The sequence below is a fragment of the Schistocerca americana genome, chromosome 1 (assembly GCF_021461395.2).
Source record: "Schistocerca americana isolate TAMUIC-IGC-003095 chromosome 1, iqSchAmer2.1, whole genome shotgun sequence".
Taxonomy (NCBI): domain Eukaryota; kingdom Metazoa; phylum Arthropoda; class Insecta; order Orthoptera; family Acrididae; genus Schistocerca; species Schistocerca americana.
The window spans coordinates 386,075,116-386,088,124 of record NC_060119.1 but is presented as its reverse complement, the minus strand read 5'-3'; the positions used below and the strand labels follow the sequence as shown (position 1 = coordinate 386,088,124).

The following is a 13,009-nucleotide window of genomic DNA, read 5'->3' as shown; positions in this document are numbered from 1 at the left end:
ATAATTCAAGAAACAGTGAATATAGATGTCTTCTAAGTAATGACTGTTTTAATTTGTCCATAGAAATATTTTCATGGAGTTGATGTATATCATTTGGCACCTTCACAAAGAGATGATCAGTGGCTGCTTTTTTACTCAATGTCAGATGATAACATCCTCTGGTTACCATACTGTAAAGATGAACATTTGTGATAATTTTCCAGTGGTTTAAATTCTCTTTTACAGAGCTATTTTTCAGAAGTGTGCACTAAAAATACTAAACGTCGAGAGACCTTGGGATTCTTACACTTATGTGCCACTATATTTCTTCATAACTGTATTTGTGCTTAAAAATAAAGTGTAGTTTTGGCTTGCCTATGAAACTAACAACAACATCACTAAAAGTAATAATACTGTCAATATATTCATCCCTAACTTGGTTAAAAATTGAGTTTTACATTCTGGTGCAAAATTGAATTTGAAAAATCAAAAGCAAAGCAACAGAGTACCTTATGGGGTATTCCTTCTCTAATTTATTTTATTATAACAACTTGAAGATATAATTCCAGTCAACATGGATGTTCACATTAAAGAGACTTTTAACCTTTCCAGTATATAGACAGCTGATTGCAGTTTCTGAAGTTAGTGAAGTTTGATAAATGCTTATATGAAGATGAAGATAAAAGCAGCAGCAGAGTAGTTTTTTTAAGTTATTAATGCGAGTAAATTAGTATTGTCATAATTTGTTGTTAGTATACATTACAGTAATAGCCTACAGTGATTGATTCAGTTTGTTAACATATAATGTGATTCAGTACATCCTTGAAAGCTTTTCATGATGAGAACATGATATGTGAATAAAAGAACACATACAAACTACACAGTTAGTAAACCATATTTCATATATAATTCCGACACGATTTATGTGGCCCTGTACCAGCAATTAATCTAACTACTGTTTTCTGTGACCAGAATAAAATGTTTCAGTCCAGGTTTTCTTAGGGTAGTCACATAGAGCTCTGTGTATGCTACGATAGGTGCTTCATCAGATAAAAAATGCCACTCACAAATTTTTCCCTTCATTTTTGGGAATGGGAAGAATTCACATCGGCCCAGGTCAAGTAAATAGGGTGGCTTTGGTAATGCAGTTTCTCCTTCTGCAAGTAGTCCATTGTTCTAACCATGTGTGCTGAGGCACTGTCTTCTTCAACTTTGGGTGCTGTGACCTCCAATTACTTTTGCCAGACATTATGTCACATACCACTCAGCACTGATTGTGTAAAGTTTGTCACGGAGATGAGATGATGCATCCTGCTGAAGAAGGTGGCCACTACCTTCTTTCCAAAGCTCTTACTTCTCCCAACTTGCATAGGTGGTTCCTCACCAGGAAAGCACAATACTGATAACTGCCTTTTTGTTTTGGGGTCGTTGTGGTATGGCCCTGTTTTGTCACCTGTAATGATATTGTAAGTGTCTTTGGACCACATTTCGTTGAATTATTCAAGAATAAAGGACACTAACACGTTCATATTTGCTGTTAGGCTTCTGTCAGGAAATGTGGCACCCAATGTGCATGTCTCTTGGTTAGGCCTAAATGATGCTGAAGGAAGGTCTGTGCTGCAGTTGGTCCAATATTTATAATCGCTTCAATGTCACAAGATGTGAGGTGGGTATCATCTTCAACCATTTTCCTCACAGCATCAATGTTTTCTTGGGTGACTGCCATTGCTGGGGCAACTGGGAGGCAGTTCATCTTCAGGATACTCCTGATCCCTTGAAAATTTGTGAAACCAATTTCCAATGGTGGCCCAAGAAGGGTTAGACTCACCATAAACATGTACTAGAGAAGAGTGGCATTGTTCTTTTTGTAGTCATATCATTGCACAAAAAATAGTGGAGCAACAAATCCCTCTTTCACTGCATCTGACTCAGCACTGCCTGTGTCCTTTATTCACTGTTCACAGAATGTTTGAGATCCAGTGGTGGAGGGAGCACTATGCCAGTGCTGTAAGGTTGAAAAACAACCCTCTTTCAAATAAAAATAATCCTATTGTTGACAGATTTCCAGTTTCAGAGCTGGTAAGGACTTCGGCACAGCCCTCATGTTTAGTAAAGATATATTTCGCTCTTTTGCAACAGAAACAAGTGAAAAGTGCATTTATTTTTATATATGCTATATTCCATGGGTATTCTTTAAATCTGTTTTTCTTTTTCTTTTGCAGATTACTCATTTCCCTATATTGTTATCATTTTATCCGTTATTTCAAATGCTGTGCACTTTGCTTTCAAATTGGATCAGGTAAGTTGTCTAATATACAAATTTTGGTTATTCACATTATACCAGTGGAAATTTGCTCTTGATTTCTACATTGCTGATTCATAAAGTAATAGTGTTCACTTGATGCTCTTGTTACCCTCCTTTTGTATTGTAATCCAAGACCTTTTTTCCCCACTATGGAGCCAAAAATGGTGAAATCCATACAAAGTTACCTGAACGCAATAAGATTTTGAAGTCAGTCAGTTACTCCTTTGAGTACCAGGGCTTTCTGCCTGAAACCATGTTTTTAAATTATTTAAATGCATTGTTGTTATTATTATAATAATTATTATTATTATTATCAGTGCTTTTTGCATGAAACCACTGATGCAATTTCGCGATAGAGATGTCTAGTGGTGCACTGAAGTACTTCTATGAATGTAGTTCATTGTGGCAGTCACAACATTCAGAGCAACATTTGGTGTGGAGATTGTGGTATGTGATTCATTGAAGTTTTGAGATGTGGAATTGCGCCTAGGAAAAATGCAAAATAGCATTCAAATATGTATCATGAAATAATGAGTGGTTGAAAACTGTATGTCCCAAGTGAATCAGCACAACCTTGATTGTTTACTTTTTGCTTATTCATTTTTGTATTAATTGGTTACTATGATGATAAAGGTCAATTTTGTGAAAAATTTTAAAATTTGTTATTTTTTTATTTTTGGGACTCAAAGGGTTGATATTAACATTTAAGAACATGACCTTCTTATGTGGTTAACTTAAGCACGTAAAGCTTGTCAGAATGTTGTAAGAATGCCAATAAAGTACTGAACTTTTTATCCAGTATTATGAAAAGGAAAGTTGCTACTCACCATATAATGGAGATGCTGAGTCGCAGATATGCACCACAAAAAGACTGTCACAAATAAAGCTTTCAACCAGTAAGGCATTTGTCAACAATAGATGACAGACACACAGAATGTGTGGTGTGTGTGTGTGTGTGTGGGGGGGGGGGGGGGGGGGGGGGGGGGGTGCATGCGCGCACGCGCGCCATCTATTATTGTGCACATCTGCAACCCAGCATTTCTGCTATATGCTGAGTAGCAACTTTTCTTTTCATAATATTGTTACATTCCATCCTAGATTTTGCGTTGTTTGAACTTTTCATCCTGTAGATTTGGCACAAGACAATTCTGGTGGAAACCCCACAATCAGGCCCTGAAGACCTATCATATCTATTTCTTCAGACACATGAGAAAAGAGCAACACATTTTAAACTTACATACCATGTTGAATGAGATTATAGCATATAAATCCCACTAGCTTATTTGTTACCTTTAACAGTGTAGGTGTTGCTAGTTAAGAATAGCATGCAAGCCACCAAAGAAGTCTTAGATTAGAGTACTGTGGTACTCGCTGTCCTAATAAAGGTGCCTAGCAAGTCATTTCTGAGTAGATCAGTGTGTGTGTGTGTGTGTGTGTGTGTGTGTGTGTGAGAGTGAGAGAGAGAGAGAGAGAGAGAGAGAGAGAGAGTGAGGAGGAGGAGGAGGAGGAGGAGGAGGAGGAGGGGGGGGGGGCATTGGCTTCTCGGATAACACAATGCCTTTTGTTTTCCTAATTCCTTTGCTATCACTGATAGAATTTAAATCTGAATAGCAAATCGTACAATTTTTATTACTTCTCCCTGAACTATAGATCCTTTTTCAAATTTTTCCTTGTTTGCACAATCTAGAGATTGAACAACACAAAGGAAGCAGTACACTCCGGTGTCCTTCAACCTTACTTTAGTTTTGTATTCACAGTGTCCTGCAGTCTTGGTACAGCTGATGAATACAAGGCTGCTTGTTTATTTTATTTTTGCTGGGCTGATATCAGGCTACATGACCATCATCAGTGGTCCTACAGGAGATGCACAATAATGCAATACATAATGTTATACACTATAAGATTGGAGAAGTGCTAGAAGTCTGAAAAAATTGAAGTAAAATATCTGAAAACCTCTACAAAAATTCCATGTAAATAAGTACTGGGCGTTCTAACATAAAATTGTGAATATGCCCCAAGTCCCATACTGTATAGTATCATGTATTGTATTATCATGTGTCTCAAGGGGCCACATGTATATATGTTGTTCACAAATTAGTTCAGTTTTTTTATAACATATTTAACCTTCTGTTCCCTGATAACTTCAGAATTCCAGAGTGTATTCCAGTCAACTCTGTCAAAAGCTTTCTCATAAGCCAACAAATCAAAAATCAAATATCATTTGTATATGGAAGTATAGACACACATTTATAAAACTGTATAGAAGTTATGTATATCTGTAATGAATTTCATAAAGATCTGATTTCTTAGCTTCATTATTGTTAATTGTTTTAAATTGAACATATATCTGTAATGTTAATTTCGTATACAAATTACTGCATGAATTCCCAAGTTTGCTACCTAACCTCATTATTCTTTAGTTTAGTTCTAGACTTTCTTTTTCTGTCACTTAAGGAATAGATAAAAATAGTTCCCATGTTACTTGGTAATTTTCAAGAAGTTGACTGTAAGGAGTGGACAAGCTACAATGCAATAAAACATTAGAAAAATGTTGATCATAACACAGTATTTTCATGAGCTCTTTCATTAATTCTTGTCATCCTCTTTCATGATTATCACTTATTGCATATGATTGGAATATGGAGAGTTTGTCAACAGTATTTTGCTCTTTTTCTTGATCATCATCTCCTTAATGATCTAGAAACTGAACTTATTTCTTGAGCTCACTCTTCACACCAACATTCTGTGTCTTTGCCCTCTGTTACTACTACACCTCTTGCATCTCAAGCTTTGCTCTAACATTGTTGTCATTAACATTCTGTGTCATAATGCAGATATGGTCAGTGCATTAAGAGAGTACTAGAGTGATTGTGAGATAGTATCTAATTGTAGGAGTACATTATTCACAAATTGCCACTGGCATTTGATAGTAACCCTTTTTTCATTTTTCATTATTTGTATACCTGTTGGTGGTATGAGCCATCAAATTTCTAGTGATACAATGAGCTGTCTCTCTCACTATGTTCATGGTTTCTGCATTGCTCCTTGGTTGGTGGAAATTGTAGCATTGTAGTTACTTATTTTCTTATGGTCTCCTCTTTGTTTTTCTTTGTCTGCAATACATTTCTGTTTTCTCTTTTAAATGACCAGCTCCTACAATATGCCCAAATTACACTGCTGACCATTAAAATTCCAAATTTGAGAAGGATAACAAACAACAAAATTGTGGATTGCACATATGCAGTACAGTAGGAATAATACATGATTAAAATAGTAGGGGACTTGGTAACATACATGGTGTGAAGTTTAGTGCACAGAGACACCATCTCTGGCAGCAACAATGACACTGACCCAGCTGTTCATCGAGTCTAAATGAGCTTGATCACAGAAACAAATGTGTCTTTCCATGCTGATTCAACTGCTTTCCAGAGTTTATCATAGTGATGTTCTCTTGGCAACCCATGACGAGATGTTTTCGGTGGGTGAAGTGTGGGCCAGAACAACAGCTGAGCACCCTCTGGGTCAAAATAGGTTACAATGGCATGGATAACATGTGAGCTGCTACAAAATTGTTGAGGTTTTTATGGCCACTTGTCATCATATTGATATTGCATGTTGCCTTTAATCTCGTGATCTTTAGCTGTCCTTTACTGAATGATTTCTCTGACATTTCGCCAATGTGAGTGGCTGGAATTGCCATAGAATCATCCTCCATTGCTGGTGGTGGACTGAAATCAAGCCTGCAGTCTAAGATTGCATGTACCTGTCACCCCAGCTGAGGGCCTCCTCTCTTTGTTACCTTCAACAGTCATTTGTTGCAGCAAGGGAAGCCAGAATCTGTTTAGTTAGAGACTTTCTCCCTGCTTTTAAAACTGTCATGTTTATGAATATCAGTTGCTACACTGAACAAACAGACATGATAAGATTTCACCACAGTGAGTACCTGCTTCTCAGCTCCTTTAATGTGTTTCTATGGTTGGTGTGGCTGTCTCACACAGCACGTTTTCAGCTGTTGCCGATTCTCCAACTGTGTCCCAACCTGCAATACAGTTTACGTTCAGTGACCCTGGTATTGATAGAGAGCATACACATTTCCACAAGTTCATGGTGTTTAGTATACTCCAAACATTGTGAGTGAATCTGTTTTGTCCTTTGCTGATCTCTTCTTGATTGGTTTGTAATTACTCTTTATGCCATGTTTGTACAATTAACAACTGATTCTGTCTGTCACTTAGGAGACTGTGACAGGAAGCTAACATTTCTTCTTGTGACGTGTTACTGGCTGGATGTTAGGTTTCATGACTCTTCTTGTGCCACTGGTAGAGTTCCCATTATTCTGTAGAACACATTTAAGATGTTCTATTTCACATATGATTAGCTCCAGGCACATATTTGTCTTATGTCAGAATATTAATCATACCTTTCTTCTGGCGCTTATGATAATATGAAAGTATGTGCAAGTATCAATCCATGTGTATTGGTTCCCGATACATGTTGTGCACCAGGTTCTTGCCATTCTTCATAACCAGCACATGTAGATGGGTAGCTGTCAGTCCTTTTGCTACCTCCATAGTAAATTTAATGTTGGAATGGTTACTGTTCAGGTTTCTTAGGAAGCCACCAACCATTTCTTCTTCACGACTCCACCCAACATAGATGCTGATGATGTACTACACCTTATATTTACAAGGTTCTAATGTAATACCTGTGTTTCAGAATGCTCATGAGGAAATTGCCATTTCACATAAAGTAGCTCATGGTAAAACATGTATGAAATAGCTTGGTGATGTCCTGTGGGAATATGGTATTGATATGTCCCAGAGGAAGCCGCCTGGTAGAATTTTGCACAGAGCATAGCATAACTTAATCATAGCTAACACTTGGTTCAAGAATCATAAAACAAGGTTGTATACATGAAAGAAGCCTGGAGATACTGGAAGGTCTCAGATAGATTATATAATGGTAAGACAGAAATTTAGGAACTGGGTTTTAAATTGTAAGACGTTTCCAGGGGCAGATGTGGACTCTGACCACAATCTATTGGTCATGAACTGCACATTAAAACTGAAGAAACTGCAAAAAGGTGGGAATTTAAGGAGATGGGACCTGGATAAACTGACTAAACCAGAGGTTGTACAGGGTTTCAGGGAGAGAGTAAGGGAACAATTGACAGGAATGGGGGAAAGAAATACAGTAGAAGAAGAATGGGTAGCTTTGAGGGATGAAGTAGTGAAGGCAGCAGAGGATCAAGTAGGTAAAAGGACGAGGGCTAGTAGAAATCCCTGGGTAACAGAAGAAATATTGAATTTAATTGATGAAAGGAGAAAATATAAAAATGCAGTAAATGAAGCAGGCAAAAAGGAATACAAACGTCTCAAAAATGAGATCGACAGGAAGTGCAAAATGGCTAAGCAGGGATGGCTAGAGGACAAATGTAACAATGTAGAGGCTTATCTCACTAGGGGTAAGATAGATATTGCCTACAGAAAAATTAAAGAGACATTTGGAGAAAAGATAACCACTTGTATGAATATCAAGAGCTCAGATGGAAACCCAGTTGTAAGCAAAGAAGGGAAAGCAGAAAGGTGGAAGGAGTATATAGAGGGCCTATACAAGGGCGATGTACTTGAGGACAATATTATGGAGATGGAAGAGGATGTAGATGAAGATGAAATGGGAGATATGATACTGCGTGAAGAGTTTGACAGAGCACTGAAAGATCTGAGTCGAAACAAGGCTCCGGGAGTAGACAACATTCCATTAGAACTACTGACAGCCTTGGGAGAGCCAGTCCTGACAAAACTTTACTGTCTGGTGAGCAAGATGTATGAGACAGGCGAAATACCCCCAGACTTCAAGAAGAATATAATAATTCCAATCCCAAAGACTGACCCTACGACTTATCTTAGAATCTAGATTAAGGAAAGGGCAACCTACGTTTCTAGCATTTGTAGACTTAGAGAAAGCTTATGACAATGTCAACTGCAATACTCTCTTTCAAATTCTGAGGGTGGCAGGGGTAAAATACAGGGAGCGAAAGGCTATTTACAATTTTTACAGAAACCAGATGGCAGTTATAAGAGTCCAGGGGCATGTAAGGGAAGCAGTGGTTGGGAAGGGAGTGAGACAGGGTTGTAGCCTATCCCCAATGTTATTCAACCTGTATATTGAGCAAGCGGTGAAGGAAACAAAAGAAAAATTTGGAGTACGTATTAAAATCCATGGAGAAGAAATAAAAACTATGGGGTTCGCTGGGGATGACATTGTAATTCTGTCAGAGACAGCAAAGGACTTGGAAGAGCAGTTGAACGGAATGGACAGTGTCTTGAAAGGCGGATATAAGATGAACATCAACAAAACCAAAACGAGGATAATGGAATGTAGTTGAATTAAGTCAGGTGATGCTGAGGGAATTAGATTAGGAAATGAGACACTTAAAGTAGTAAAGGAGTTTTGCTATTTGGGGAGCACAATAACTGATGATGGTCGAAGTAGAGAGGATATAAAATGTAGACTGGCAATGGCAAGGAAAGCGTTTCTGAAGAAGAGAAATTTGTTAACATCGACACATAAGTGTCAGGAAGTCGTTTCTGAAAGTATTTGTTTGGAGTGTAGTCATGTATGGAAGTGAAACATGGACATTAAATAGTTTGGTCAAGAAGAGAATAGAAGCTTTCGAAATGTGGTGCTACAGAAGAATGCTGAAGATAAGATGGTTAGATTACATAACTAATGAGGAGCTATTGAATAAGATTGGGGAGAAGAGGAGTTTGTGGCACAACTTGACTAGAAGAAGGGATCGGTTGGTAGGACACATTTTGAGGCATCAAGGGATCACCAGTTTAGTATTGGAGGGCAGCATGGAGGGTAAAAATCGTAGAGGGAGACCAAGAGATGACTACACTAAACAGATTCAGAAGGATGTAGGTTGCAGTAGGTACTGGGAGATGAAGAAGCTTGCACAGGATAGAGTAGCATGGAGAGCTGCATCAAACCAGTCTCAGGACTGAAGACAGCAACAACAACAACAACAACATGTCCCAGAGAGTCATTGAGTGTCACTTTGGTGAACAAAGAAACAACACCATAGCTGACTAGGATGTTGTTGGGTCCAGATTTTAGTTTCAACAACTTCTGTATGAAATGTCCCAAGTTCTTTATGCTTTTGATGGTCTTTGTGACATATGTCTAAAGCAGAGACACCAAGTGTTTTGCTGGTTTACATTCAGTGAGCAAGGTGTGCTTGCAATCAGTCATAGTGGTACACCACATTTATGGATTTTGGTAATCCATTCAGCCGAGGCAGTAGGTCTTCTGTGTTGTGCAGGTTCCTCTGTAGGTCTGCAAAGACAGAAGATACTGTGTGTAACCAATTCAAATTTCGTGTGATCCAGTGTAGTGAATCTGCGCTTAGCTTTCAGTACGTCATTGGAACTAACAGTATCTTCAGTCTTCATTAAAAGTGCAGGATTTCTCTTTTGGGCAGGCATAGCCATTATGCTCTTGTTGGTGTTGGGGCTCTTGAGAGCTTGTAACTCTTTTCTTTTCAGATTGCAAGTTTGTGTTTTTGCTTGATACAGTATGCTGGTGATTTCATTGTGTATGTCCTTGGCTTTTTCTCAAGGAAGGATCCAGATGGTGTTAGCAATCACATACTCTGTAGATAGAGCTTTAGGGAAGATACCAAAATTCCCTCCTTTCAAAGGACAAATGAGGTTCCCCTCATAAATGAATTCATGTAAAACAGATAACTGTGAAATGATGACCAACTTGTGGGCATTTGCTATCAACTCAGTTGCCGCACACACTGAGATGATTTGAACAGATTTGACAGCATCACTCTCAAGAGCATGCAGATGGAACTTGAATGCTGTGTTGAGTTGCAAAAGAAAAAGTTTGTAAGATGTGAAACTTCTCCTTGAACACATAACTACACTGAAAGTCAATGAGCTCCAACTGAATTTCAGGAGGCACACTTATTCCTCCACTGCTGGAGGAGTTGCAAGAATACTAAAATCAAGTTCATATCAGTTTACATCACTAAATATAGATTAGATTTACTTCCATTCCATTTGATTCATAGAGAAGAGGTCCTCCAGGATGTAGAATATGTCAGAAAAACAATAATACATGACAAATATTTACAACTAAAACAAATAAGCTAATGTACATTCCACAGGTCCCATGTGGAATGATTGTCTTTTGCTATTTGTATTTTAGTGAACACTATATGAAAGGATCATTTTACAACACTCATTCACTAAGATCGCATTAATGCACTGAATTTAAACTTAATTTTTTTTAATTTATAAGGTAATAAATATATAATAGAACTACTACAATACTTATTTACAATGAACACATTACTGCACTGAAATGACTGAAATGGCGGCAGAAGTTAGATTGTACTTGACACACACACACACACACACACACACACACACACACACACACACAAACACAATCACTTGGTTCTACTGAGACCTTAATCAAAGGGGTAGAAGGAGTTGTCCACCAATATATCCTTTATGCTTCTCTTAAACTGAATTTCATTGGTTGTTAAGCTTTTTATGGCTGCTGTCAAGTTATTGAAAATGTGTGTTCCTGAATAATGCACATCTTTTGTACAAGAGTAAGTGACTTTAAATCCTTGTGAAAATTATTCTTATTTCTAATATTGATTCCATGAACTGAGCTGTTGGTTTGAAAAAGTGATGTATTTTTAATGACTAATTTCATTAAGGAATAAATATGTTGGGAAGCAGTAGTTAGTATCCCTAGTTCCCTAAACAGGCCTCTGCAGAATGTTATTGCGTTTACACCGCATATAACTCTTATTGCACATATTTGTGCCTGGAAAACTTAAGCTTGGCATGATGAACTACCCTAAAAAATAATCCCATATGACATTATGAAGTGAAAGTAAGCATAGTATGCCAGCTTTTTCATTTTTATATGCCCTATGTATGACAATTCACATTGCAAATAGAGAGTTGTTTAAACACTTCAGCTGTTCTGTGGTGTGCTCCTCCCAGTTGAATTTATTATCAATCAGTAATCCCGAGAATTTAACACTGTCCACTTCTTCTATCGGCTTGTCGTCATATGTTAGGCATATACTTGTGGGACACCCCTTACAAGTTCTGACCTGCATGTGGTGTGTTTTTTCAAAGTTTAGTGACAAAGAATTGGCTAGGAACCAATGATTAATGTCCACAAATATTTTGTTAGTGGATCTCTCTAAGACTACACTTGATTTGCTGTTTACTGCAATGTTTGTATCATCGGCAAACAAAACAAACTTGGCATCTGGTAATGTTACTGATGAAAGGTCATTGATATACACAAGAAAAGGTAAGGGCCCTAAGATGGAACCTTGTGGGACCCCACATGTAATTAGTTCCCAGTTGGATGATGCCTGATAGCTTAATACATGTCTCTTTCGTAGTAACAAGCTTTGTTTCTTGCGAGAGATACAAGATTTGAACAATTTTGTAGCATTTCCTGTTACTCCATAATATTGTAATTTACTTCAAAGAATATTGTGATTTGCACAGTCAGATGCCTTTGACAGATCACAAAATACACCAGTTACCAGCTTTTTTCCTCCCCTAATGAATTAAGTACAAGGGTCACTCCAAAAGAAATGCACACTATTTTTGTAAAAATAACAGTTTTCATTCTGCATGTGTGAAAGTTTTACAGTGTGTAGATACATCCTTCCCGCTTGTTTTCAAACTTAGTTCAACCTGTTCCCGTGAGTGGCACCGTCACAGCATGTCTTCAAGATGGCTGTGAAAACAAGACAGTGGGAAACATCCACAAGAGGTTGAAAAAGGTGTATGGAGATGCTGCTGTCGATCGCAGTACAGTTAGTCGGTGGGCAAGCAGGTTACATGATGAAAGCGGGCATGGCAATATTGAGGATTGTCCACGCAGTGGCAGACCTCGTACTGCACCCACTCCAGACAATGTGCAGAGAGTTAACAAACTGGTGACTGCTGACAGGCTCATCACAGTGAACGAATTGTCACACTACAGTGGGATAGGAGAAGGAAGTGTTTGCAGAATACTGGAAGTGTTGGCGTTAAAAAAAGGTTTGTGTCAGGTGGGTTCCCAGGATGTTGACAGTGGCTCACTGTGGTGTGCGTACTGTAAGACCTTCGGTACACACACCATCAGATTATTTGACTTGTCGCTCTAGCGAAGTAGGCGAGTGACAGCAATATGTCGCGTGGTCTTATCATGACGTGTTTATCTTCTGCCGGTAGGTCAGACAATAGAAATGCCACTTGCACGCTTAGAGTAGCAGATTGACGGTGACCAACTTTAAACAGAACTTGATTAATTTTCACACACATTTATTAAAATAATAAGAATCATAAACCTTACTTAACTTGATTCTGGATGCTATTTACAATTGACAATCTGAAGTTCCTTTGGTTTTGGTACGTTAATCTTATTCTCACATATCTCTGATACTTGACAATGTGTCTATTCATTTATCTTCATGGCTATGCACAGGAATATGATAATCTTATTAGGCGCAGACTGAAACTTGACTACAGACAAATGCAGACTAATGCAGACTGATGCAGACTGACTAATCGGCGGTCTGTACACTTGTTATAATACCTCGAGCATTCAGGTATCACTGTGCGAGTGTGAGCCGCGAGGAGAAAAGGTTCTACATTAGCAGTAATCTCATTGGCTGCATTACATATT

General features: G+C 38.1%; 1 protein-coding gene across 2 annotated transcripts in view; it reads left to right on the top strand.

Annotated features, from left to right (window-relative positions):
- LOC124601397 (JNK1/MAPK8-associated membrane protein-like) overlaps positions 1 to 13,009 on the top strand; it is a 112,071-nt gene that overhangs the window by 73,811 nt on the left and 25,251 nt on the right. For both annotated transcript variants that reach the window (XM_047136242.1, XM_047136241.1), the window contains one exon: positions 2,202 to 2,278. In XM_047136242.1, coding sequence (XP_046992198.1) covers positions 2,202 to 2,278 — 77 coding nt within the window. The remainder of the gene's footprint in view (positions 1 to 2,201; positions 2,279 to 13,009) is intronic.